The 27,480-nt window shown below is 47.8% G+C and overlaps 1 protein-coding gene and 1 long non-coding RNA gene across 5 annotated transcripts; one reads left to right on the forward strand and one right to left on the reverse strand.

Annotated features, from left to right (window-relative positions):
• Window positions 1-25,712, forward strand: Dpf2 (double PHD fingers 2). Of its 4 annotated transcripts, none has more exons than XM_063227502.1 (12): window positions 1-236; window positions 15,531-15,691; window positions 16,078-16,185; window positions 16,448-16,611; window positions 17,770-17,862; window positions 18,044-18,122; window positions 18,628-18,669; window positions 19,628-19,765; window positions 19,954-20,082; window positions 20,211-20,323; window positions 21,332-21,413; window positions 24,484-25,712. In XM_063227502.1, exons 1-12 carry the CDS (start codon window positions 190-192, stop codon window positions 24,558-24,560), a joined length of 1,233 nt encoding a protein of 410 aa, XP_063083572.1. In that variant the 5' UTR covers window positions 1-189; the 3' UTR covers window positions 24,561-25,712. The 4 variants fall into 4 exon arrangements, with proteins under 4 accessions (XP_063083572.1, XP_063083574.1, XP_005003030.1 ...); XM_005002973.4 differs by lacking the exon at window positions 1-236 and adding an exon at window positions 10,952-11,104; XM_063227504.1 differs by lacking the exon at window positions 18,628-18,669.
• On the reverse strand, window positions 5,090-10,972 carry LOC134470883 (uncharacterized). Its single transcript, XR_010040082.1, has 2 exons — window positions 10,900-10,972; window positions 5,090-7,842 (listed from the first exon to the last, which is right to left on the reverse strand). It is a non-coding gene; the product is annotated as an uncharacterized LOC134470883 (long non-coding RNA).
• Window positions 25,713-27,480: the final 1,768 nt, after the last annotated feature.

Here is a 27,480-nt window from a genome sequence, read left to right on the forward strand (position 1 = left end):
CAGAACAGCCACTGTGGAAGAAAGCGTGGAGTGTGGGCCTCCGGGTCGCATCTAGGCTGTGTGAGACTCTGCTGCTCTGCCTCTCCGTGGAAGCTGTGATACCCACCTCACAGGGTCGCTGGGAAACTTAGGGATAGCTTTCATTTCCACATGAAAGATACTAAACAGAAACAGTGGCTGTGACCTGTGATGCAAGAAGTTGGGATGGGGAAGGCAGGACTGATGCTGGGAAACAGGTTGGTGTCAGCAGGAAAGCGTTTTTGCTTGCGAGGCTGAGGCTGGGGGATTTGAAACCAGGAGATGAAATCTGTTTAGAATGTCATCATCTGGCCAAATGGAGGTGGGGACAGAGGAGAACGGGATATGGCAGGATGGGTGGAGCCCTGGTGCAGACCACAAGATCAGGCTGCAGTGGCCCCGTTTTCCCCTTCTCAGCCCTTATCTATTTTCGAGACTTGAGTTCCAGACTCCTCTGCTCCGTTTCTTTTCTTTTTCTTATTTGGTACTGGGAATGGAACTGAGGATCTTAGCTTGCCAGGCAGGTGCTTATGCTCCTGAGCTATATCCCAGACCCATGAATGAATTTCTATTATCTGTGTGTGTGTGTGTGTGAGTGCTGGGGATCAAACCCAGGGCCTTGTGCATGCAAGGCAAGAGCCCTACCACTGAACTACAGCCCTGGCTCCCCTGAGCCCATTTCTTGCCTCCAGCAAGGGTTTTCATATGGAGCCAGAATCTGAGAAGGTAATGCATTTTTTAAAAATTGTGGTAAAATGTATAGAACATAAAATCTGCTAAGTTTTTGTTTTGTGGTATGGGGAATTGAACCCAGGGCCTTGTGTATGCTGGACACAGGCTCCACCATGCAGCTGTCTCCAGCCCCTCAGATCTACCATTTTAAGAGTATTTCCATACTTTTCAGGTATACATCGCTATTCTGCAGCCATCACCACCATCTATTTCCAGAATGTTCCCGAACAGACTGCTCCCAGTAGACACTAACTCCTCATTTTGCTCCCCATCTCCTGGCAACCCCCATTCCACTCTGTCTCTGTGGATCTGACTACTCCACTTCCTGTGAGGGGGGTTATGCATCATGTGGGACTGCCTTGCTCCAATCAGCATAAGTCCTTTATGGCTCCTCTGTGCGGCAGCATGTGGCAGAATTCTCTCTTTTTTTTTTTTTTTTTTTTTTTTTTTGTCTTTTTCCTTTTTATTGGTACCGGTACCGGGGATTGAACTCACGACTGCCTGCTTACAAGGCAGGCGCTTATGCCGCTGAGCTAACTCCCCAGCCCCCAAAATTCCCTCCTTTTAAGGCTGCTTAATGTTCTGCTGTGTGATTAGGTCAGATTTTGTTTATCTGTCCTCTGATGGACACCTGGGTTGCTTCTAACCTTTTCAGGTGTTGTGAATGACACTGCCATGAACATAGGCAATTGCAAATCTGTTCAAGATTCTGTTTTTAGTTCGTCGGGGACATATCCAGGAGTAAAAATGCTAAAGCACATCCTAGTTCTTTTTTTTTTTTTTTTTTTTTTTTTTTTTTTGTCTTTTTGAGTCAGGGTCTCACTGTGCAGTTCAGGCTGGCCTTGAGCTCATTTTTGTAGCCCAGGCTGGTCTCGAACTTGCAATGATCCTCCTGCCTCAGCTTCCCGAGTGTTGGAATGACAGGCGTGCACCACCACACCCAGCTCGTATTTCATTTTTAACTTGTGAGGAATTGACCAGGCGTTTCTCATAGTGCCTGCACCATTTTATATTCCCACCACATGTTTTGGCATGTCAGCTTTCAGCTGAATGTTTTAATTTAAAGCCTGGGAATCACACTGTCTGGAGTGGGGTCTAACCCCAGCGGGACCCCGGAGCCTGTATGTGACCTAAACCTCTGCTCCTCTGGTTGCTAGCTGCAGGGCCCGGTGAAGTCTGAGAAGGCCAGGGTGGGGAAGGCAAAGGACAGCATCTCCACTCCTGCAGACCCTGGCACCCAGTGGCTTGGGCCCTGTTCCCTGAGAGGGGAAGATAGCAGAAGAGCCTGCTTCTGAGCCTCACCCAGCCAGGGAGCAGCGCCTCGCCCTGGACCCAAGCCGAGCCTGGCTATTCCAAGATTTCAGGTTGGGCGTCACAGAGTTTCCTTTAATTCAAGTGTTCACTGAAGGCTTCTGAGACAGGAGAACCAACAAAAATGAGGACAGTTCAGAATGATGGTCCAATCAGAAGGGACAAAAAATTGCAAGCACCAAAACCAGGAAATGTTTCTTTATTTGACCTGAGTGCATTAAGCACGTCCGTTATAATGCACGACGTACTGATTTGTAAAGATTCATATTAGATATGACCAGGCCCACTTGTCATTGGGCACACTGTGTCTGTGTTCTGGTCACCTGGCAGTCTGTGCTCTGGTCACCTGGCAGTAAGTCTCCATTTCATCTGTTTAAGGTGCCTGCTTGGGTATTTATAAATACCTAATTATAACCAATATTATTTATTTAAGTATTAATGTGAGGGGGCTGGGGATTTAGCTCAGCAGCATAAGCGCCTGCCTTGCAAGTAGGCAGTCGTGAGTTCGGTCCCCAGTACCCATAAAAAGGAAAAAAGACAAAAAAAAAAAAAAAGTATTAATGTGAATACTATTATTTCATTATATATTACTATTTTATAATTCAATACGTCTGCCATGTGTTACGATGGACATACTAAATGTGTTTATAAGGCTGATCTCAACTGGGACCTATTTTTAGGGTACAGCTTATCTTTCCAGTCTCCTAAAAAATCATCCTAAGGCTTATTTTCCAGTTAAGTTCTCTTTTCACAAAAATTTAGTATATAGTGAGACCCTGTCTCCAAACAACAACAACAAAATCAAACAAGTTTTAGGCCATCCTGAGAAATCAGCAGGACCTCATTTTAAAGTAAAATAAATAGGAGCCCTCTGCCCAGGCTGGGAGGAGAAGCCACGCCCCAAGGCCCTGCTGCCATTGAGGGAGCACTGTGAGCCGCTGCCCTCCGCAGTGGGCTGATTTGGAGGAGCACAGGAAAATGGGAAGACAAAAGAACAAGGTACAATCTCAGTCCTCCAGCCTGAGGAGGTCCAGGAGACACAGACACGAAAGGAATTAGAAGCCACACACCTGAAATTTCGGAAATGATAGCAACTGAAGGAAAGAGACAACTTAGTCCTTATATTGTTCAAATCTGCCTGCCTTCATCCTACCTAGAACAAGTCCAGGAGACACAGACAGCGAATAAATTAGAAGACCCCTGAAATTTCTGAAATGATAGTGAATAAAGTAAAGAAGCAAAGTAAAGTTAGGGGTGATACTGTTTAACTAACTGCATGCCTATATCTAGTAGTCTGAGCAACTATTACAAGGATAATGATGTGCAATATAGTAACTATTGTTAGTTTAAAATTAAATAAATAAATAAAAAGGACTCAGTGGTAAGCAGGGGGAAAGATTCAGCTTTTCCAAAGTGAGACAACTAAAAATATCATTAATTAGCAATTCACTCCCAAGCCCAGCAGTTTAAATGATGCTCATCCCTCTTGGCACTCCCTTCCCAGCCCATGTCAATATTTTGGAAACTATAAACTTTGGTTTCAAACTAATAACCACAAGCCAGGTGTAGTGATTCATTCCTATAATCCCAATACCTAGGAGGCTGAGGCAGGAGGATTGTCTCAGCCTGGGCTACAGAGCAAGACCAACTTGGGTTACACAGTAAAACCTTATCTTACAAAACTAAAACAAAAACCAACTGAGTAGTCACAAATACCCATACATACAAAGTGGAGAGAAAGAATGAAAAGTTAAAATGTATTTTTTTTGGCACCAGGGATCGAACTCATGACTGCATGCTTGCCAGACGGATGTTTATGCCACTGAGCTAAGTTCCTGGCCCTAAAATGTATTTTTAAAAAACCACTTGGGGCAGGGATATAACTCAGCAGCATAGTGCCAACCTGGCACATTTGAGGCTGTTTGATTTCTGACATAAAAAAAAAAACAGAAACAAAAACAAACCCCCTCAAAAAACACTTGACATGACAAAAGCCATTTATGTGGAAGCAATAACTTTCTACCACAAAGTGTCAGTATAACTTCCTTCCCTCACTGCCCACTTCACGTTCTCTTGCCTTCAGCCTGCATCTTGGCAAGAGTCTGGTTTTTTGTTTTTGTTTTTTCTTTGAGACAGGGTCTGGCTATGTAATCCAGGCTGGCCTAGAACTCATAACCCTCTTGCCTCACCCTACTGACTACTGGGAGCATAAGCTTGTGGCATTACCCTTGGCTTGTACAGTTTTCTTTAGACCTGGTAAGGGTCTTTACACATGTACCAGACCTTTGTTTCTTTTTTTTTTTTTTTTCCTTTGGTACTGGGGATCGAACTCACAACCACACACTGCACAACTGAGTCCAGGAATGCAACAACACCCAAGCAAGTCTGGACAGTGAACAACTTCGTTTTGCACTGCTGGCCTGGCTGGGATCTTTCTCAGTCAACTAAGCCAGGCCCAAGCACTTTCATATGATGTACAAGCGGGAGTTACAAAGGCAAGACAGATCAGCCCAGCAGTTCTCTAATTAGCTAGCAGGGTAAGATCATCAGATACAAGGTGACTAGATTAATGATCGTGGAGCTCCTCACAGTCAGACATTCTGTGTGTTTCATTACACTGTTGTGGTTACAGGAGTCCAGAAAGTCCTTGCAGAGCCAAGGAGCAGTTACAGTCAAGCGTTTTCTTTCTTTTTTTTTTTTTTTTTTTTTCTTTTTTTCAGTTAAGCATTTTCAAAACAAATCGTTTACAGGGAACAATTTTTTCATAGTTTTTCCATTTCTATAACTATTCATGTACACTCATTTGATTTGTCAATTCTTACCATTTTGCCTCTTTGCATATAACATTTTCCCAGGCCTTTTTTTAAAATTTTTTTTTATTTTTTATTTTTTGTCTTTTTTGGTACCAGGGATCGAACTCACGACCACACACTTGCAAGGCAGGTGCTTATGCCACTGAGCTAAATCCTCAGCCCTTTTTCCCAGGCCTTTTAAGAGTAAATTCCAAAAGAGTTCAGTTCACATCAAATGCTTTAACATTATTTTATTAAATTTTATTTTTTAACTGACAAAAGTTGTATGTATTTATGCAGTACCAGGTAATGCTTCAATGCATGTGTTTGTTGTGTAAGGGTCAAATCAAGGCACGGGTTTCCATCTTCTCACACAGTTGTCATTCTCTGAGGTACAAAAATTAAAAATCTTTTCTTTTCTTTATTTGTACTGGGAATTGGACCCAGGACTTTGCATATGGTAGGCAAGTGCTCTATCACTGAAGTACATCCCCCAGCTTCTTTTTTTTTTTTTTTTTTTGTCTTTTTCCTTTTTATCGGTACCAGGGATCGAACTCATGACTGCCTGCTTGCAAGGCAGGTGCTCATGCCACTGAGCTAAATCCCCAGGCCCCCCCCCTTGCCTCTTTTTAAATAAAAAAAAATTTTTTTTAATCGGACCACATGCTTGCAAGGCAGGCACTTATGCTGCTGAGCTAAATCCCCAGCCCCAAATAAATTTTTTTTTATCACTATGTAGTTCAGGCTGGCCTCAAACTCGCTATATAACCTAGGCTGGCCTCTACTTAGTGATCTTCTTGCCTCAGCTTCTTGACTGTGCGCATTACAGGCATGTATCACATGCCCAGCTAAATTTTTAAAATTTTGAGTCACAAGAAAAGAAATAAATTTTGAGCCAGGGCCTTCATAGGTTGTTGAAGCTAGGCTTGAAGTTGCACTCCTCCTGACTCAGCCTCTCAATAGCCAGTATCACAGGCTTACACTACGCTACCTGGCATCATAGTCTATAAATTTGTGGGTTTTTTTTGGTCTTTTTGAGACAGGGTCTCACTATGCAGTTCAGGCTGGACTTGAGCTCACTTTGTAGCCTGGGCTGGTCTCGAACTCGCAAGGATCCTCTTGCCTCAGCCTGCTGAGTGCTGGGATTACAGGCGTGAGCTACCACGCCCAACTGTTTTTTCTTTCCATACTATATTGAAGGCAATTTCTTCCTATCTTCTAGTATACTTGTCCATTTTCAGCTGTGTCTAATCTGTTTTTAACCCCTTCATTCATGGTTTTCATTTTGTCAACAACTTTTTTTTTTTTTCTCACGGTACTGGGGATTGAACTCAGGATCTTGCGCTTGCTAGCTAAGCGCTTATGCCACTGAGCTAAATCCCCAGCCCTTGGTGTTCATTTTGGATACTGTATTTTTCAGTTCTAAAAGTTATATCAAAATTTTCTGTGGCACTTTTAATAGTTATGTATTCTCTACAGATTGTTTTACCTTTGCCTTTAAATTATAGAAAATTAATGCCAGGATTATTTTAGGGTTGGATTTTTTCTTTTTTTTTTTTTGTCTTTTTCAGTGATACCAGGGATCGAACTCACGACTGCCTGCTTGCAAGGCAGGCACTTAAGCCGCTGAGCTAAATCCCCAGCCCATTTTAGGGTTGGTACCAGACAATTTTAATATCTTGTCTTTGGGGCTTCATTTGTGTTTTCTAGTGATTGTACTGACCCTTTGCAGTTTGCATTTCCCTTTTTTCTTTTCTTTTTTTTTTTTTTAAGGCAAGATTTCATAATGCAGTTCAGCAGTTCAGTCTAGGCTTGAACTCACTTTGTAGCTGGCCTCAAACTTGAGGAAATCTTCCTGCCTCAGCCTTCTGGGTGCCGGGACTTTAGGCATGTGCCATGCCTGGCTGTGTATGTCTGTTTACCTGATTACTGCTGATCATGGGCTGGACATTGTATGTGACAAAAGTTTTAGAAATATTTGAGGCCCAGGATGATAATACATTCCTGCAGAAAGCATACTACCTTGAACCAAATTATGCCTGCCTTTGCCAGATGATCGAGGCACTGTAAGAATGGGCCCATGTTAATCCATGTTCAAGGGCCGACCTTTCCTGGACCACTCAGATAATAAATGAAATGGGTCCTCTCAAAGTACGTGTCAAGGTATGTGTCAGGTATCTGACTTTCTACCTTGGCTAAGTACTGGATTTCAATTTTTGTGCCTCTCCTAAAGACTGCCCAGTAACAGTTTGATTTCACAGTTATAACTCTCAGGTTAGCAAATGTCTCTAGGACAAAAACCACTTTAAATCCTGGGTTTATTCTCGAGGTTTTACCTTCCTAAATGTTGGCCTAGTGCTTCTTTATTTTTTGAGATGAGGTCTCCTTATGTAGTTCAGGCTGGCCTTGAACTCACTATGTAGCCCAGACTGGCCGTGAAGTTGAAGCGATCCTCCTGCCTCAGCCTCCCAAGTGCTGGGATTACAGGTGTGCACCACCATACCCAGCAGGCCCAGTGATTCTTCACTGTATCATTAGCTTTCCAATGCTTTAAACTTCTTCACTTTCTCCATGTTTTAATTTCTCTTCAATTGGAGGACTAGAATCAAATACCAACCCAGGTGCCTGGCTCCCCTTAACTACCTGAAGATGACATTAAGAAGAAACAACTCTGGGGACTTTCTGGGTTTCTTTTGTATTTCTCCCTGCCCTGACAGAGGACAGCAAACTTATTTTCCCTTGACAGCTGGAAGCATGTCCAGCCAGCAGCAGGATCTTCTTTTGCTCGCTCTCTCTCTCTCTCTCTCTCTCTCTCTCTCTTCCTTTCCTTCCCTCCCTCCCTCCCACTCTCTTTTTTAACTTGCTTGCCCCGCAGTACTAGGAGCAGAAAATAGCCCTCAGCTCATGATTTAGAAATTGTTCTTAGAGTCCTCTGGTGGAAGCTTTTTTTCCTTGGGTCTGAAGGCTCCAAATCAGCTGGAATCCAGAACTGTAGGAACAGGAAACATTTTTCAACAGTCATTACAAGAGGCAGCCCTCCCACATGCACTGCTTGGTCCCTGTCTGTTAGGAAACCCTATAGATATTGTTTAGCAGTATGTGTTTCTTGAAAGAGTCCTAAAATAACTGACTGTTGGGCTCATAAGCTGTCTTTCCAATTATATAGAATTAGCCTACTTATTATTATTATTATTTTTTGTCTTTTTCCTTTTTATTGGTACCGGGGATCAAACTCATGACCGCCTGCTTGCAAGGCAGGTGCTTATGCTGCTGAGCTAAATCCCAGGACCCACCCCCCTTCCCACACGCTTTTTTTTTTTTTTTGGTCTTTTTCCTTTTTATCAGTACCAGGGATCGAACTCATGACTGCCTGCTTGCAAGGCAGGTGCTTATGTCGCTGAGCTAAATCCCCAGCCCCTTATTATTATTTTAAATGGAAACATTTTCGTAAACACACAGGGACGTGCACACATATTGTATAGCTAAGTTTTTTTGGTATCAGGGATCAAACTCACAACCTTGTGCTTGCCAGGTGGGTGTTTGTGTCACTAAGCTAAATCCCCAGCCCTGTATAGCTTAGTTTTAAAAAGGGAATAAACCCACATAACCTCAAGCAGATGAAGAAAAAGAACCTTACTGAAACTCAGGGGCTACTGCCCCTGCCCTCTGCACTAGTGGCAAACCTATGGCACGCAGTTTATTTTTCTTCTAAGACAAAAGATGCTAATGCACGAGTTGGGTTTTTTTTTTTTTTTTTTTTTAACTAAAACCACAGCACTCAGGTTTAATTGCAGAGTTGGCATTTTGCGATAAATAAGTAGGTTCTGGGTTGCAATTTGAACACGACTATAAAAGGTTCACTGTCACAGTGCTAGTGTGGCTATGTAGAGACATAAAGGAACCATACAACATGTCTGCTTTGGGATTTTGCCTCTTTTGTTCAATATGGAGTTTCCAAGATTCTCTCGAATTGTACAGTAATAGTTTGTTCTCACCCGGATGTTTTTGCTGGGGACTGAACTCAGGACCTTATGCATACACTAAGCCCAGGACCTTGTGCATACTGTGCTCTACCACTGAGCTACACCCCCAGCCCTCACCTTGCTGTCTCCTCCATTCTACTGCTGATGGACCAAAGGCCTATTTCCAGCTTGTACTTATTACAAATAACATTGCTGTGAACCTTCTTGCACATGTTTTTTTTTGTTTTTTTTTTTTTTTTTTTTAATCCATATAGGCTTGGTGAGACACTGGGTATCTTGTGCAGCTTTAGAACAAGTGTATCCCCTCTCCTTCAGTACTGGGGTTTGAATCTAGGTTCTTTTGTATGCCAGGCAAGCTCTTTACCACTGAACTAAATCTCCAGCCCTCTAAAATTTTTATTTGGAAGATAATAAAACAAAGTAAAAAATTTATTTTGAGACAGGGTCATGCTAAATTGCCCAGGTTTGCCTTGGACTTACGATCTTTCTGCCTCAGCCTCCTGAGTAGCTGGGATTACACCAGGCCCAACAACTCAAATACTTTTTACTCCTGGATTAGAGTCACCACTGATACCCTTGTCCTCACAATCTTTTGGTTTCCAGGGGTAAAGAATAACGCACCAGTGCTGTCTCGGTTTCTTCTTTTAAGCTGTCGACCCTTAACTCTGCACATTCTGGTGCTGGTGCAGGGTCATCAATGACAAGTACCTCGTAGCTCTCATTTGCCAAAGATGATTTTTTTTTTTTCTTTTTCGTTTTTATCGGTACCAGGGATCGAACTCACGACTGCCTGCTTGCAAGGCAGGCACTTATGCCGCTGAGCTAAATCCCCAGCCCCGCCAAAGATGATTTTAAGGCACAGTGATGATATGATGGGTCCCAATTTTGAAATATTAACCTTGGAGTTGTGAAATAAGGTATACTGGAGAAAAACCAAGGACTGAGCCCTGGGAACTTTAACAGAGGACAACTGGGGAGAAAGACTGAAGGAAGTGCCAGTGTAATAGGCAAGAGGGAAGGGTCAGTGGTGTCACAGGAGTTGACAGACCAGGTGAATGGTGAACAGATCTCTAAATCTGCTGAAATGGAGGCTACGGTGAATTCAGTAACAGCTGTCTCGAATGGAATAGCAGGAACATAAGCCTCATTAGCTTGGAAGAGATTTGAAAACAAGGCAACAGAAAAGGAATGTAAACAAAATCTGCTTTGAAAGGGTGAAAATGGGGTGACAATCAAAGGCAGACTCTGACTTAAGAAAGTTACTAATTTTTAAAAAGGAAATATTATGCTAAGTTTGCATACGAATTTGCATCATGACTCAATGGTGATCATGGGGAAGTGAATGGTATAGAAGAGAATGGGATAACTGCATCAGGGAAATTCTTGGGGACTTGAGTGGAGGAAATAAATTTAGATGGAGCAGAAAGGGGAGAAGAGGCAGCTACTAGTGAAGTTCAGGAACTGGGTTTAGTGGCAGGAAACAAAGATAACTTTTGTCAGATCGTAATTGTCAGACCAAAGAAGTGCCCTCTTCTGGGCATTAACCTTCCTTTAACGCTAGCGCGTCAACTGGGCGTTGGAGTGCATGCCCGTAACCCCAGCCTTCTGGGAAGTCAGGGCAGGAGGATGGCGAATTTGAACCTAGCCTGGACAACCTAGCCACTTAGCGTCCCTTGATGAAAATAAAAAAATAAAGGGAGGACTGAGGATGAAGCTTAGTGAGAAGGTCCCAGGTTCAATCCCCAGTATTGCAAAACAAAATAGCTACAAATTTGAGAGCACCAGTGGACGAGTTACCACTCTTACCTGGAGCTACACCCCTGCCGCTGACCTGCGAGTGAGGCAAAGGACTAGCCACGTAACTAAAGGTCAGCTCGGCAGAAAATGTCCCCTCCACCCAGCCCATCTCCGGGACTCCCAGCTGTCACCAACCTTCTGCCACTGTTTTACAGGGGCAGACCCCTGTGGCTTCCCTCTCCTCTACATGTAAGAAGCGTGGCTGGAACTGCAGGAGCTGAGAGCACACCGGGATTCCCTCGGTCCCCTCCCTTCCCTTTCCCCACCTGGACTGACAGGACGAGGTCCATTCTCCGGTGCTCGCGCTCGTACGCCGTACGCGCGCACTCCAGAATGCGCCTGCGCAGAGTGACAAGGAACCCGGCGCCCCCGTGTGGTTCCGGCGCCTGCGCTCTGCGGGTTTCAGGGCCCCCCAGCCTGAGGGAGAGGAGCCGGGAAGATGGCGGCTGTGGTGGAGAATGTAGTGAAGCTGTGAGTGGTCGTTTCTTTCTCTCGTAGGCCAGAGGGTCTTGTAAAGGACCCGGGAGTAGGCTGCGGTGCAGAAAAGAGACAAGGCAGAGAGAGGGGCATGCCGGGAAGGCCGTGTAGCGACTCCTAGCTAGGAGGGCAGCAGGAGGCTCTGGAGACGTTGCGCTTCTTTGGAAACTTGTGGAGGCCCTGAGGGGGGCACACGGGAGCCCCTGACTGGCAGCCTCCCTGCGGGGCCGAGCGGCAGTGTGTTTGGGTTTTCCGGGTCCCGAGCATGGTTTCTGGCTGCGTGCGACAGACTCAAGCCGGGCGGAGGCCCCGGAAGGTCCCCTCGCCACCCACCGCCGGCCGCTGAGCCGGCGTGCAGGACTGCGAGGCTATTTTGTGCTCAATTCCCCGTGACATTTAATGGGTAGTCTGGTAGCAGGTACCCAAGAACAGAAATATTCTTGGGGAAGAATTGGTCGAGCAGCACAAACAGAAAGGAAAGAACTTCCGGGCAGTTAGTCTTTGGGTTATCAAAGCGCAGGAACCGGACCGAAGTCGTACGGGACGACTTAATAGCCTAGAGCAACCTCTGGGTGGGCGTTATGTGTGCTGTAGATGCAATTGTGCTCGTCAGATTCAGAGCAAAGTTCTTGGGTTTTGGGAAGATGGAGACTGGCCTGTTAGCAGTTTCCTGTAAGTTAAAGATGTTCAGGGACTTTGATGTATTCCAGGCACCTTCCTCCCCGAAAAATGCGAATGAATTTTGAAATGGGTTGGCTAATGCCTCGATGATCAAATTAAGTGAGCTCCTTTCCGTGCTCCTCTTGGATTCGGTGCGAGGGTAGGAAAATTTGAGAGGTGTCAAGAGGTGTCTAGCTTTTCAGTCGGGGCTTTTGAATTTTGATTGGATGACAGTGTAAAGGTTTGGGAGTTGCTTTAAGGGACGTATAGTTTCTCTTTGTCAGAAGTGGGCTGAACCCCACTCTTTCCAAAGAGCCCCCCCCCCCTTTTTTTAAGGGTTAGCCCTCCTCTCCCCTTCCCTGGAGCTGTTTTCCTCTAGACTGCTTTCCCACTTCCATTAAGCTAAGTGCCTTCTCTTGTGGCTTTTTTTTTTTAAACTTGCTTTTTGCTCTAATCTGCTCTTTCAGCTACCCCTCCTCCCAACACTATTATCTTTCTGATTTGCCCACTGTAGTTTCCCCAGCTCGCTTTCTTCAGACTGACATTTTCCTCAATTTAAAGTGATGCTGTTGATCTACTGTTTTTATAGTTATCCTCCTTCCGGAGTCAGATGTTCTTTCTTTGTTTCCTTGCCTTTCTCTTTGTTGACTTCTCCCATCCCATTGTAAGGGGAGACTTTACATAGGTTTCATGTTGGCCGAAAGAGAATCAAAGCTTCTACCCTGGAAATGTTACTATACTAAGGTAATATTAGACTTGCTTAGATTTTAAAAGTTATATGTAATAAGGGTCTAAGCATTGAAAGATTTTGTTCAGGAAAATGGGTTGCTAACCCTTTCGTGTAGCGTTATAAATGACAGGTTATACATTTCAGTAGAACATGACTTGTCATTTCTCTTAAAACAAAAAACTATAGAGATTGTGACGGTCACCAGCCACTGTTTCCTGAGTACTACTAGTGAGAAATCAGCTTTATTCTCAGTTCTAACTGCAAAGGGCTGTGAGCCTCAATTAATACATCTCTCCACAAAACTTTCTTTTATGAAGAGCCTTGTATTCTACCTGTACCATTCTCACCCTGGAAAGAGATGCATTTTTGGTCATTCTCTCGATTAGAATGTGACCTAGTCTTTTGACAGCTGAGATTATGCATCAGGGTCAGGACTACAAGCTCATCGTTTTTGACTGTCATCTGGTGCAGGGAAAACAATTTTCCTCTTTGTAAATTCTCAGTTCTTTCCAAGTGTGATGTCAGAATTGAAAGTCTTTGAGGGGTCTTACTAGGTGGGGTAAGATACTAGTATAAAACAGCTGGGTGCTGATGAGTTTAGAAACTTTCTGAATGAGTAGTGATATAGCTCAGCGGCACAGTGCCTGCCTGGCAAGTGGAAGGTCCTGAGTTCGATCATGTACCAAAAAGGAAAAGAAAAAGAAACTTTCTGAGTTAGGTAATGAGATCTAGAGAACAATGTTAACTTAAAATTTCTTGCCATAGCAGCGTAAATTCCTAAGAGCTCTCTTCATTTCTCTTGCCATTGCTTCAGATCCTGCCCCCAGCAGTTTAAATGTTTCGTTCCCAGTACTTCACCCCACAAGGCTGCCCCACCTTCTGAAATCCCACCTAAGTTACAAGAGGTGAGACAAAACAGCTCTCACCCATTCCTCCAAATAGTTTCCAGCCTCCTTGCTCTGACTTTACAGCTTTCAGCCTGTCTGGCCCTTCCTTCCATTTGACTTCCAGTGTCAGGATCAATTCCCATCAGCAGAAACAAAGGAGCTGCTGCACTCAGCCTTGTTTATCCAATTTTCCTTTGCGTGCTGAGGATGTGGCTCCCTCCTGAAGGCTAGCACATGTGAGCCTGCTCCCTTCTCACTTTGCTTTCCAAAGTAAGATTCGTGCCTGCATCAAATTACTTACCTCTCGTTGATTTCTAACCAGGCTGCACTTGTGGTGTTGCTGTGTGTGGTGTGTGTCTTTTTTGTCTGCCTGGAGCGTGCTCAGCTGTGCAGTTGTTCTATTGTGGCTGCTCAGTAACAGCCCCCTCGGATTGGAGAGCAGTTTGTTGGCGTAAGTCAAACCATGGTCATGAGCCACAGAAATTCAACTCTGACCAGCTGTCTTGCCAGGCTTTTTCTCTCAGAATCCCAATACAGTACAGTTTACTTAGTCCAACTTGTCCAGTCTGTAGAAAAGAAATTGAGGTCCACACAGGTCAACTGAATGTGCATGTTGCTGTGGTGACTTGCAGCCAGTCTGATGGGTCCCAAACAGCTTCCTGGGTAATGAGGATACTGTGTGTGGGGATACTGCTTTCAAGTTGAGTTTCTGAGTTCAAGAAGATTCTTTTCTATGTCCATTGGATGTGTAAGAATAGGGAAGATTGTTAAGGAGGGCTTAGAGCATATAGGTTTTCTGTCAGTAGTGGTGCTCACTTAGAGCTTTCCCTGGAGGCCTGCAGGGTTTTTTGTTTTTTGGTGTTTTTGAGACAGGATTTTGCTATGAAATTCAAGCTGTCCTTGAAATCATTACGCTATGGCCCCAACCTGTAGCCTCCTGAGTGTTGGAATTATAGATGTACACTACTACCCCGAGTTGCCTGCAGGTTCTTAATCTCTTGTTTATACCACTGTTACCATCCTGTGACACTTCCGAGTAGTGCTTCTCTGTTTTCTCCAAGTTGTCTTTGTTTTTTGTTTTTTGTCTTTTTCATTTTTATCGGTACTGGGGTTTGAATCCAAGTTGTCTTTGAAATTGTTGATCTCAGTACATGAGTAGGTTTTTTTTTTTTTTTTTTTTAGTGGCTAACTAGCAGTTTTATTGAATGGATCTAATGTGATTTGCTGAGACATTGTGTGTGTGTGTGTGTGTGTATGGGATCTTAAGTGTACTTGGAGGTTTTTTTTGGGGGGGGGTCTTTTTCATTTTTATCGATACCAGGGATCGAATTCACGACTGCCTGCTTGCAAGGCAGGCACTTATGCCGCTGAGCTAAATCCCCAGTCCCTTTGCTGAGACATTTTGATAAGTTCCCTAGACCTTGGGGAATTCTTCCCTATTTGTCAGAAAGGGCTAATTGCTGCTCAGAGTAGTGAGCACTAACATCTTTAGTAGCATGGGGTCGGGTATATGAGAAGAATGGAATGAACATTTGTTTCTTCTCTTCTATTTTTTTATAGTGATAGCACTCAGATGTAGGGCCTTGTGCATACTAGGCAAGAATTGTACCACTGGGGCTGGGGATTTAGCTCCACGGCATAAGCACCTGCCTTGCAAGCAGGCGGTCGTGAATTCGATCCCCGGTACCAGAAAAAAGAAAAAAAAAAAAAAAAGAATTCTACCACCGAGTTATATCCGTCAGCCTCTCTTCCACTTTTTGTAGGTTAAAACATAAGCCTGATTAGACATATGATGATATCATGTGTTTCTGTTGGTGATTTATTAGTGAAAAAAAATTTTGTTGTGCTGTGGATTAAACCTGGGACCTTCACACAGAGCTCTATGCCTAGACTTATGTTTGTTTGTTTGTTTTAATTTTGAGATAAGCTCTTGCTAAGTTTCCCTGTTGTGTCAGTGATTCCTTTGTGAAATTCCTTTCCTAGTGACAACTTAGTGAAGGGATTCTGTGTCACATGAGGCAGCAGTGGAGGCAAATAGAGCTGGAAGAGACAGATTCCCAGTCCCCTGAGAGCTCTTGAGCACAGTGGGCTGGGGAGGGGCTGGCTTAGCACCTGGCACCGCTGCCTCTCATCTTCCTCACAGCCTCGGAGAGCAGTACTACAAAGATGCCATGGAGCAGTGCCACAATTACAACGCCCGCCTCTGTGCTGAGCGCAGTGTGCGCCTGCCTTTCTTGGACTCCCAGACTGGAGTGGCCCAGAGCAACTGTTACATCTGGATGGAAAAGCGACACCGGGGTCCAGGTGAGAGTGCAGACCTGGGAAGGAGACTCAGGAGCACAAGGGGGAGGAGGTGCCAGAGAGCGTTTCTCCGCACCCCACCTGTGGATGAACTGGCCTTCCCATGATTAGAAAGCGGGGAGGGTGAAGTAGGCAAGTTGACCTCAGCACCTTTGTTTTCTGCATTGCTGAGGCCATTATTAGGCTTCTGAAGAACTGTGTGTTAGTCAGGACTTCTCTGCGTGTGTCTGTTTTTCTGTCCATGAACTGTCCTGCCTGGTACCGAGACAGTCACTGTTAGCATCTCTCTCTCTCTTGCTGTAGAGCTCAAAAGAGTACAGACCAGTCGGAAAGTGGCAGTATTTTCTAGGGCTGGACTAAGACTTGACATCTTCTCTTTTTTTCCTTAGGATTGGCCTCTGGCCAGCTATACTCCTACCCTGCCCGCCGCTGGCGGAAAAAGCGGCGTGCCCACCCACCTGAGGATCCCCGGCTTTCCTTCCCATCTATTAAACCAGGTAAGGAACCCCTCTTCCTACCACCTGCTAATTGCCTATTAGTACCAGACCTGAGCCAGGTCCTGCAGGCACTAAAAGAGTTAGGTGTGATTCCTTCCTTCCAGGAGCTCAGTCTGTAGGAGAGACAGGTAAACAGCTAAGTTGTGGTGCCAACTGAACCAGTGTGTCTCAGTGCCGGGGCAGCCAGAGAATGGAAGACAGTGGCTGACCGTACTGGAGCTTCAGCCTTTCTCAGCCTTGCTTCATCTTGACCATGTTGCAGACACAGACCAGACCCTGAAGAAGGAGGGACTTATCTCTCAGGATGGCAGCAGTTTAGAGGCTCTGCTGCGCACTGACCCCTTGGAGAAGCGAGGCGCCCCGGATCCCAGGGTTGATGATGACAGCCTGGGCGAGTTCCCTGTAACCAACAGTCGAGCACGGAAGGTACCAGAGTATCCCTGTGGCTAGGGGAGCTGTGACAGAGACCAGCCTCCTCCTCATGGGAGGCCTCCAGTTAGTGGAACTGAAGCAGATCAGTGGTAGGGTGCTTGTGGAGCACGCATGAGGCCCAGGATTCAGTCCCCAGCACTGCCAGGAATAATCATGATGACAACAACAGAAGGAGAAGCTGAGGCAGCACTGCGGCTTTGAGTTTGTTCCTATGCTGACCAGTTTCTCTACTGCTGCCCAGTCTTTTCCTTTTTACTGTATCCTCTTACTCATCATCTTTGTACAGCAGTTTTTGTCATGAAAGATTTTTATGCCTGGGTAGCATAGATAAAACAGACCTGGTCCCCAGCAACAGCAAGCTAACACCAAATTTAAAATAAGAGCAAAAGGGACAAGGGACATAGATAAGCGGTACAGCGCCTGCTTGGCAAGCATAAGGTCATGAGTTCATTTCCCAGTACCAAAAAAAGAAGAAAAGCAAAAGATACAGCGAGTATTTTCATGTGCTTCCTCCTTCAAACTGAACAATCATAGGAGGCAGGTCCTTTAGTCCCCAGTTCCTGGACAGAGAAACTGAAGCACAAGAAGCTGGGCTTGGTAGCAGTAGCACACACTTCAGTGCTCAGGGAGGCTGCAGCAGGAGGGTTACAAATTTGAGCCCAGGCTGGGCAACTTAGCCACTTAAAGAGACCCAACCTCAAAATAAAAAGGAAAAGCCTAGGGCTATAGCTTAGTGCAGGGGCCTTCTGTTCAATCCTTAGGACTCCAAAAAAAAAAAACTTCACACAGTAAGCAACAAGCTGTCATTTAACCTAGGTCCTGAGTGTTAGAAAGGAGCCCCTGACACTGTTCTGTCAGGATGGAACTTGGAGGTTTAGCTGCTTGGGCTGTCGGGGAAGCTTTACGGAAGCATGGCACTTGGCTTGACCACGCAGTGGTACTGTGAGTGGCATTCTAGTCTAAGGGAACAACGTGTTGGGACACAGGAAGGAAAGTGCTGAAAGCAGTTGCAGGGAAGCTGTAGGATAAGGAATGAGGCTTGCGTGGGGGAGATCAGGTCACAGCAGGATCTGGGCAGCCTTGGCCAATGCCATTCTGAAGGAACTTTCAGGTGCATGCAGCCTGTGTTCATTCTGACCCCTGTCTCCTCAGCGGATCTTAGAACCAGATGACTTTCTGGATGACCTCGATGATGAGGACTATGAAGAAGATACTCCCAAGCGCCGAGGCAAGGGGAAATCCAAGGTGAGCAGCTAGCATGCTGCCTGCAGTGGGGGCAGGGTAATAGGGAGGCCTGCGTTTTATTTTATGTCTGTGATTGCCTGTCTTCCTCTCATATGAGATCAGCTGCCAATCCCAAGAGAGTTTAATCTCTCCAGCCCAGACACCTAGGGTACTAAGGGCATCTTTGTGCTCTTGTCGGCAGGGTAAGGGTGTGGGCAGTGCCCGGAAGAAGCTGGATGCTTCCATCCTGGAGGACCGAGACAAGCCCTATGCCTGTGACAGTGAGTTCCTCACAAGTGGGTGGGTAGTCCTTGCCTTGGACCAGCTCCTGTTCCAGATTGGGGGCGGGGGGGGGGAGGGTCCTCACCCGGAGCGGGAAAGCCAGCCTGTGCTCTCTTCCTGCCTTTGGACTGTTTCCCCCCAAGACCTGTGGGAGGCCCAGGCCTCACCTCCATGGCGGCGGGTGGGACTTGCATGCTCTGGGAGAGATGTCTGCTGTGCCCTGGCGGGGGAGTGGGCGGGCTCCCAGCAGGCAGGCTTGGCCACTCCAGAGGCAGAGGCCACATCTGCTGGCCACCACGCTGGGGCACAGGGGGCTGACCCTGAGGTTTTCATTGTCTGCTCTCTTTCCCTCTGCTTTGGCTCGCCTCACTTGTGTGCTTCCGTCCTGGAGCGCCAGCGCTGCTGGGGTTCTCTCTTGCTTGTTTCGTTCTGCTGCTGCTGCTGCTGCCCCTGTCTCAAGTGTATCAAGGCTTTCTTCTCATGACTTTTCTTTCTGTCTTTCAGATAGTTTCAAACAAAAGCATACCTCGAAAGCGCCCCAGAGAGGTAGCTCTCTCAACTTTTCAGACTTTTGGTTTTCCTGTCCCTGTTTCCCTCCCTTGTTGTTCCTGCCTTTCAGTTCTCCTGTGATGCTAAGTTTGAATCTGTGAAATGGCATGTGGTTAGAGCCATGGAACTGTGGGGTGCTCCACTGCTTACTGCTGCTCATCTCCCACACACCCATGGCCTTACTCCTAGGGCCGCCAGGCTAGCACATGGGTAGCTCCTGAAACATTATAAGGAACTCACTAGCAACAACTCCATCTGCTCCCCCTCCCCCAAACAGGCCCTTGGTGGTCAGCTAATGTGCCCACCATCCTGTCACCTCCTCTTCCTCCTCCCTTTATTCCTTCCTGCTGACCCCCTTGCCTTTCTTGGTGTCACTGTTGGAGATGACAAGATGCTTGTGGGGCTCTGCTTTCTTACTGATTGGACTGGGAAGAGTGTTGATGGGTTAGTGTGTTTGATTTCTTGGGGGGTAAGCTTCCCCATCTGACTCAGTTGGTAGTTGTGCCTAGGAAACAGCCCTAGTCTTTTGTCCGTTCTGAACAGATGAGCTGCATGGTACATGGTGGGTAGCATGAGCCTCCCACCTTTACTTGAAGTCTCTTTCGTCCCCTTCCCCTCCTGTCATAATGCAAAGCCATAGAGTTTTCTTTTCCTTTTGGACCCGGAGTTCTGCAGATTGTAATTGTCCCCAGGGCAAGTGCTGTTGCAGTGAGGGCCCCCCAAAAGCCAACATGGAAAGAATAGTGATGGCCATGGGTAGAGGAGAGCTCCACAGAGGCCCAGGGCCTAATGCTCCCGGCTACGGGGAGGGATCATCACTGAGGCTTGTCCCAGAACAGAGCTGCTGGGGGCCGAGTGAGTGCCCTTGCCTCAGGAGGTGCCCCCTAGCTTTCAGGGATGGGGTGGGCCATCCTCACATCCTAACACCTTGCTCTGCAATCTTCTGCTCACTCAGTTTGTGGGAAACGTTACAAGAACCGACCCGGCCTCAGCTACCATTATGCCCACTCCCATCTGGCCGAGGAGGAAGGCGAGGACAAGGAAGACTCCCAGCCACCCACCCCTGTTTCCCAGAGGTCGGAGGAGCAGAAATGTAAGCAAGGTGTTGTGGTGGGTGGTGGTAGAGGAGGCAGCCTGGGTATGAAAGCCTGAGCCAGGGACCCCTCAGCATCAGCAAAACTCTTCTAGGGCTGGGGTTTAGCTCAGTGATACAAGTACCTGCCTGACGAGTGCAAGGTTGGTAGTCCCGGTACCAAAAATACTTGTCTTCTCACCTTGTAGCCAAGAAAGGTCCTGATGGATTGGCTCTGCCCAACAATTATTGTGACTTCTGCCTGGGGGACTCAAAGATAAACAAGAAGACAGGACAACCTGAGGAGCTAGTGTCCTGTTCTGACTGTGGCCGCTCAGGTACCTCCACCCTTGGGAGGGCTGCCATCCCTGGCTTGGGCCTGTTGTCTCCAGCTGTCAGGCAGGCAGCTCTCTGCCCTCTGCTCCTACTTGGAGCCGTCAATTTCTCCCCTCTCTTCCCCCCACAGGGCACCCGTCCTGCCTCCAGTTCACCCCTGTGATGATGGCAGCCGTGAAGACCTACCGCTGGCAGTGCATCGAGTGCAAATGCTGCAACCTCTGCGGTACCTCCGAGAATGATGTGCGTGGCCTGCTGTGCCTCCCCAGGGCTGCTGCTGCTGCTCTCCCCACATCCCTTGCCAAAGGGTGCTTTCTCCTAAGAGAGAAAGATCCCACTTGCCCCTTTCCTGCATTCCGTCAGAACTAGGATTTGTCAAATTTATTGGCAAATCCATGTGTCTCAGCCACTTACCTTAGGTCAGAACTATTGTAGGACTAAGGATGCTGAAAACAGGGGAGCCTGGTTCTCACGGAATAGCAAGGATGAAAGCTTCTTATGATATCCTTGAAGAAAAGAGACTGTGGGGGTGGCCACTGATATGATGGAGTAACTGGTTATTGATTGGGGTTACGGTCAGAGGTGGCTTTCTGAGGGGGCAAGGTTGTCTTGAAAGTTTGGATGATACCAAGGAGCCAGCGCCAGTGGGTTTGGAGGTGGAGCATTCACGAGAAAGGAGTAGCTGAGGCGGAATCGCCTGGTGGAAGCCAGATGTACTGAGAAGGCCACTGTGGTTGGCTGGAGCCTTCCTGTGTGCAGAAGAGCATGGGAGGGGATGAATCAGAGAGGCGGACGCACCCAGACCTGTGAAGGGGCTCTTTGGGCTCTTTCAGGAAGTGGGAGGGCCTGGAAATTGAATCTGGGACCTGTTACATGCCAAGCAGCTGCTCTGCCTCTGAGCTACACCAAGTCTTGGGTTCTTCTATTGGAGGCTTGTGATCAAACGGATGGTGTGTTGTGTTTTACGTTGCATTTATTTACTTCCACTTTTTATTATGTTATGTTGTTATGCTATTTTGTAATGCTGGCAGGGCTCGGGTGAGAGAATGACTATGTCTTGTTCTAGGTTGGAGGTAGACAACAGTGTTTCCTACCCGAAGACTGTGGAGTCTAGTCCCACTTACCACCTCTCAGTAGCAGCAGTTCCCAGAAGCCCTCTTCCTGTCCTCCCAACTCGGGGCGGGGGTGGGGGGGAGCTTCACTGTGGCACATAAAACTTTGAACTCCTTTCCCCTTGCTTACCTTCTCTAGGACCAGCTGCTCTTCTGTGATGACTGTGACCGTGGCTACCACATGTACTGTCTCACCCCATCCATGTCTGAGCCCCCTGAAGGTATGTGCACAAGACTTTTTTTTTTTTTTTTTTTGAGATGAGGTCTGATTATGCAGGTCAGGTTGGCCTTGAATTTACTTTGTAGTGGAGGCTGGCCTCAAACTCTTGGCAATCCTCCTGCCTCAGCCTCTGGAGTGCTGGAATTATAGATATGCACCACCACCCCAGCCAAGTGGGCAAGATCTTTTACTCAGAACCATTGATTGATTGATTGGTTGGTTGGTTGATTTGCTTTTTGAGACAGGTTATGGGCTAGCCTTGAACTCACTGTATAACCTCAGCAGGCCTCAAACTCACAGTGATCCTCTTGCCTCAGCCTCTCAAGTGCTGGGATTATAGGCGTTTGCCACCACATGTGACTATCAGAACAATTATTTTATTAGTAATCTAAAAAACCACCTGCACAGTGGATACTGAGTTTTGAATTCGCTATATTATCAGCTGTTCATTCTTCCAAATGAAGGAGTAAGGCACTTGGCCCTGAGTCAGTTCAGGATGCTTTCCTAGCATTTCAGCCTAAGAGGCTTAACATTTTGCGCATTATCATCAGTTACATTTACAAACACTGAAAATCAGTGGCCCATGAAAAAACACATTGAGCAGAGAACAGTCACCCTGAAAGAGAGATTTGTCTTCCTTGTTCCAGTCTCTGATGTGACACTTCTGTGACTTGAGAGATTTGAGTGTTCATTGATTGCCAGAGGCTGAGTGCATTGGTCTGCCTGGCCAGTAGTTGAATAATGCTCCAGAATCACTGTGATACCAGGAAGTGGCTGTTTCTCCATCAGTCCTCCTTTAGCTGCATTTCTGTGTCTGCGCCTTTCCTGTGTAGAATCTGCGACCAGCAGCCAGGTTTGGCGATACACACCAGTAATCCTAGCACTCCTGAGGCTGGGGCTGGACCATGGCTGTGAGTTTTGAGGCCAGACTGGGCTAAATTGAGAAACTTTGTTTCAAAAAAAAAAAAAAAGAAAGAAAAATTGCTGAAAAAGATAAAAATGTACCATAGCTATTCTAGAGGATATGGGCCAGCATTGCAGGAGAGAACGTGGTTTGCTATATGCTGGAAACTGGCTTGTAATACAGGTCACAGTCCTGTCACTCTCTAAAGAATGAGGACTAATAAAATCTGAAAGTCCTTCAGTCGCTACTGGGGAACACTCAGCTATTGCCATGCCTAGTTAATGAACTGGCTTCAGGAAGAAGTTGGATAATCATCAGATAATCAGCTTACCTGAAATCTAGACTAACTGCAGAAGGTCCTTCAGTTCTGCTGGAAATCAGAGTGGAGAACTGCAGGCCCAGGGGCCACACCAGAGAGTCTGAGGCTCTGTGTCACGTTGTGCAAATCTACTGCAGCCAGTCTGCATAGCTTGTGAGCCATGAATGTATTTCATGGTTTTTTTGTTGTTGGTGGTAGCGTTTGTGTTTTGTTTTGTTTTTTTGGTACCAGGGATCGAACTCACGACCTAGCACTTGCCAGACAGGCGCTCATGCCACTGAGCTAAATCCCTGGTGGTGATGGTGTTTTGAGATAGGGTCTCACTGTGTAGTTCAGACTGGCCTTGAAGTCACTGGTTAGCCCAGGCTGGCCTTAAACTCCTGCTTCAGCCTCCTGAGTGCTGGGATTGCAGGTGTGTGCCACCACACCCAGTTTGGGTTTTACATTTTTAAAGAGTGGTTTTTAAAAGAAAAGCTAAGTTTAATGGCACATACCTGTTATCCCAGCATTCTGGGAGATTGAGGTAATAAGAGGTGTGCAAGTTCAGGTCTAGCCTGGGTGATAACGTGTTTGTTTGTTTGTTTTTGGTCTTTTTTGAGACAGGGTCTTGCTATGCAGTTCAGGCTGGCCTTGAGCTCACTTTGACCAGGCTGGTCTCGAACTCTCAACGATCCTCCTGTCTCAGCCTCCCAAGTGCTGGGATTACAGGCATGAGCCGGCAAGCCTGGGTGATTTAGAAGGACCTTATTTCAAAATAAAGGCTGGAGGTGTTATTCAGTAACCGCCCCCCCCCCAAAAAAAAAAACGATGTGAGTGAAACTGTACCTTACAAAGCTTAAAAGAATTTAACACTTTGTCTGACTGTTGGAAACTTTTCCACCGCTGCTCATTGACCTTGGGGCTAGAAAGGATCTTCCTCTTTGTTTCTCTTTTTTTGGGGGGAGTAGGATAGGGGGAATTGAACCCAGGACTCTGAACTTGCTAGACCAGTGCTCCCCGCTGAGCTGCATCCCTTTTTTTTTTTTTTTTTTTTTGGTCTTTTTAGACAGGGTCTCACTGTGCAGTTCAGGCTGGCCTCGAGCTTGCTTGTAACCCAGGCTGGTCCTGAACTCGTGATGATTCTCCTGCCTCAGCCTCCCAAGTGCTGGAATTAGAAGTGTGAGCCACCATGCCTGGCTTGCATCCCCATTCTTTCTCTTACATTGTATTGGTACCAGGGATTGAACTCATGATCTTGTGCTTGCCAGGCAGATGCTGATACCGTTGCACTAAATTCCTGGCCTCTCTTACATTTTAAAGTCACATATCCTGAAGAGCTGATAAATACGGTTATTTGTTCAGAAAGAGAAAATTATTTCCTGTTTTTCTTTTGAAATTAAACAGAGGAAATAATGGTTGTCTCAGCAGAGTCCCCACTTTTCCTCTCACCGTGTCCTGGGCCTCACTTAGGCACGGAGTGACACAGAGCTCGGTTCCCTTGCCATCTGCCACAGCACCAACTATGTCAAATTGACTTCCCTGGGACTTCCAGTCTCCCTTTGGGGCCCTGCGGACCAAGTGTGATTTTTCTGTAATCACAAATCCAAAGCTGCAGCACCTCAGTAGTCTGCCCAATCTCCCCCCACCAAGCCCAGAGATTCTGATTGAACAGGGTTGAGCCGGTCCACCAAGGCTTTCTTCTTCCGGGAGAGCGACCATTCAGCGTGGGTAGGGGAGAGGGCCCTCCCTGCTCAAGACAGCCTTGAGGCTGCTGCAGGAGCTTCTGTCTTATCTGCTGGAGGCAGGGCGTCAGAGTGGATGGCCCCAGGTGGGATGGCATCCACCCTGACCTCGTATGCTTCTCTGCAGGAAGCTGGAGCTGCCACCTGTGTCTGGACCTGTTGAAGGAGAAAGCGTCCATCTACCAGAACCAGAACTCCTCCTGATGCGCGGTCCCTCGCTCCCCACACACCTGAGGCTGTCTCTCTCCTTCACCTTGTTTTTTCATACCCACCCTTTCCTCTTCCTTTCTTTCACAAGTCCAGAACTTCGGGGTGGTTGTGCCAATCTGCCTTTGGCAACAGCAAGCAGAGGTGGCAGCTCTGACAGCCTCTGGCCCCGGCCCTCAGGGAGAAAGGAGCGGCTCCCTGCCCAAGATGTAGCTGTGGGCCCAACTTCTCTGCTCTCCGTGAAGTGCATTCACTCTGCTTGCCTTGGGCCCAGGCCCTGGTGCCCACAGGGTTCAACTGCGTCCTCTGAGAAAGAGTGGGGGAGCAGCTCACTTCTCTCAGCCTGGCCTCCGCTCTGGCCTTCAGGGTTCTCCTCCCAGAGCTGAGCCAGGCTGGGCCTCTACCAGGAGCCACTAGAAGTGAGCAGGGTGAGGCCGTGCTCGCCAGGAGCTTTCCGTGTTTCTCCTTGCCGCTTCCCTCAGGGCCCCTCTGTGCCCTCCGTCCTGCTACATTGAGTCCTGTGAGCTAGGACCCTCTCCTCTGCCCTGCCCCCCCCCCCAGGGGAGTAGCACCTTCAACTGTCTTGTGCTTGCCCTGGGCGATCTCTAGCACCCCAAGTACTCCTTCCCCTCAGAACCTCCTGTCTCCTGTCTGCCTCCTGTTCCCTTTGTTTTGTGAGGAGAAGGGATGCTTCAGGGGCCAGGCCAGCAGCTTGGGGGCCACGGGAAGCCGTTGGATAATGTGCCTGTTTTTTAACTCGACAAAAAAGCCTACCTCCAAAATCCCCTTTTTGTTCTTCCTGGACCTTGACATTCAGCCTCCTGCCCTTAACTGAATTGGGAACGTCTGCCTCCTGCTTGTGTCTCCTGGCTCCCGTGTCATGGGAAGGCCAAATAAATGTCTGCTTCTCTCACACACTTTAGCAGTTAGTAAGGTCTTCACACCCTGATTCTTTGGTTTTCTGCTTAGCGCCACCAACATTAAATAGGAAGGGGACAGTCTGTGCCAGGACACCATGGAGTGGCCTTCCTCCTTGGCTGTAGGCAAGCTCTAACTCACTGTCACTTTGGAGTTGAGATCCCCCCCCCCCTTTTAGTTCCTGTACTGTATAAACATTAGTAAAAAAAAAAAAATAAACATTTTTACGGAGCCCTCTGCTGAGTGGTTTGTCTCCTAACTCACCTGGTTAAGAACTTTGTTGCTTACTTAGGCAGTAACTTTGGGGTGGGGAGTTGTTTGGGTTTTTTTGGAGAATGTCTCACTGTGTAGTTCAGGATGGTCTCAAACTTGAAGTGATCCTCCTGTCTCAGCCTCCTGAGTGCTGGGATTACAGTGACGGGCCCCCACGCCCAATTTTTTTTTTTAAACATTTTAAAATCTAGCCTTTCTCCTTTCAAAGACAGACTTTAACTCCAAGAAATAAAGCAAATATAAAGTTTATTGTTTTAATTTGTTAAATTCCAAGTTTATAACAGTTTGTTATAAAGAACAATTGTCTTGAGCAATACAGAATTTGGGTTAAAATCAACTTTAGCATCCATGTTATTTCTTGTGCTTTTGGACGGGAAAATTTTGCTAGACCTGGATAGAGCAGTTGACCTTGTAAATCTCATTCTTCAAGTGGGTCCACAAGATTAATATTTTTAAAAAGCCAGCAAAGACGGCAGGGGACACGGGAACGTGAAGCCTTTTCGCGGGCGGCGGCCTCCCAGTCGTTCATAGCACGGAAGGACTCGGCCAAGGCGAACATCTGATACTCTACCGTGGTCCTTCGAAGTCTTATTTAAGAGACTGGAGATAAACATGCGTGGGTCCTCTGGAGCGCCCTCGCTTTTTCCGGGATACTCCGACGTCCTTGTCGGGAGGGGCAGCGCGGTCTGGCTGGCGGCGGCGGAGGCCCGGGCGGAAAGGGGCGAGGGCGGGTGGGGGGCGGGGAGCGCTGGACAAGCGCTGCAGGCCGCGGCCGCTCTCCAGTCCCGCCCTCGGGTTAGCAGGGCGGGAATCTTGGCTTCTGGAGTAGAGGTCTGAATCTTGTCAAAGAGGTAACGAACTAAGAAAAATTAGTCTCTCTTGGCCCGGAGTCAGCACTGGCCCAGGCAGATGGCTACAGGAAGCCGGGAGGGTAGGGGCGAGGCCAGCGCTGTCCATGGTGACTCGCTTTTGTGTATCGCACGTCCATTTTCTCCCTCCATCATTTTCCCAACTCTGTGAGGACCATTAGCTCTGTGTGATAGATGAAGGAGCCGTATCTTCCTAGGGTTACAGCCAGGAAGGTCTTAGGTCGCCTCCCCGGCCCGCACGTCGTCCCGGGCACTGGTCACGCTCCGAGGCCGGGCCGAGCAGCTGGCCGCTCCGGAGCCTTCTGCCCGCTCGGGTCTCGGGCTCTGGTCCCGCCCCTCCGTGCTGCAATCCCCGCCCTCAGAGGGCCCGACGAACCGCCACTTCTGCGACACCCAATGAGATCAGGGGCGGGACGAGGCGCCGCTGAGGACCAATCCAATTGGGCAGGGCGGGGCTGCAGTGGGTAGGCGCTGAGGGGGCCTCACGGTGCCCTTCCCAGCCCGAAAGAGCCCGGCGCGGGTGGCGCGCGGGTCTGTGCTGTGCGCGCTCCCGCCGCCGGCCACCCGCGCAGGCCCTCGGCTCGCTCCGCCCTCGGGGTCTAGGCCCTCGGCACCCCTGTTCTGCGTTCGCCGCCCGCAGTAGGGCTCGGGAGCTGGACTGGGGACGGGGGCGGGAGCCGTGGGACTGGCGCCTGAGGTGGGTGCGGAGCGGGAAGGCCGGGCGGCCGGAGCGGGCGGGCGCCTGGGTCCTCTCCGCCGACGGACACCGGGTCGAGGTGGGAAAGGCCGGCCCGTGCGTAGAGCCCGGCTCCCGGCCGGCCTGGGTCCCGGGCGCGCGCCCGCAAGCCCTGCTGCAC

Source organism: Cavia porcellus, unplaced genomic scaffold (assembly GCF_034190915.1).
Source record: "Cavia porcellus strain 051 isolate PalLab524CR breed Dunkin Hartley unplaced genomic scaffold, mCavPor4.1 scaffold_17, whole genome shotgun sequence".
In the NCBI taxonomy this organism is placed as follows: domain Eukaryota; kingdom Metazoa; phylum Chordata; class Mammalia; order Rodentia; family Caviidae; genus Cavia; species Cavia porcellus.

Bases quoted from the DNA above. Each gene is read 5' to 3' on its own strand.
- Dpf2 (XM_063227502.1), top strand. From the start codon at position 190: ATGCAAGAAGTTGGGATGGGGAAGGCAGGACTGATGCTGGGAAACAG. The intron at 16,186-16,447 runs GTAAGGAACCCC...ACCATGTTGCAG, and splicing joins CTTCCCATCTATTAAACCAG to ACACAGACCAGACCCTGAAG. The intron at 20,324-21,331 runs GTGCGTGGCCTG...TACCTTCTCTAG, and splicing joins GCGGTACCTCCGAGAATGAT to GACCAGCTGCTCTTCTGTGA.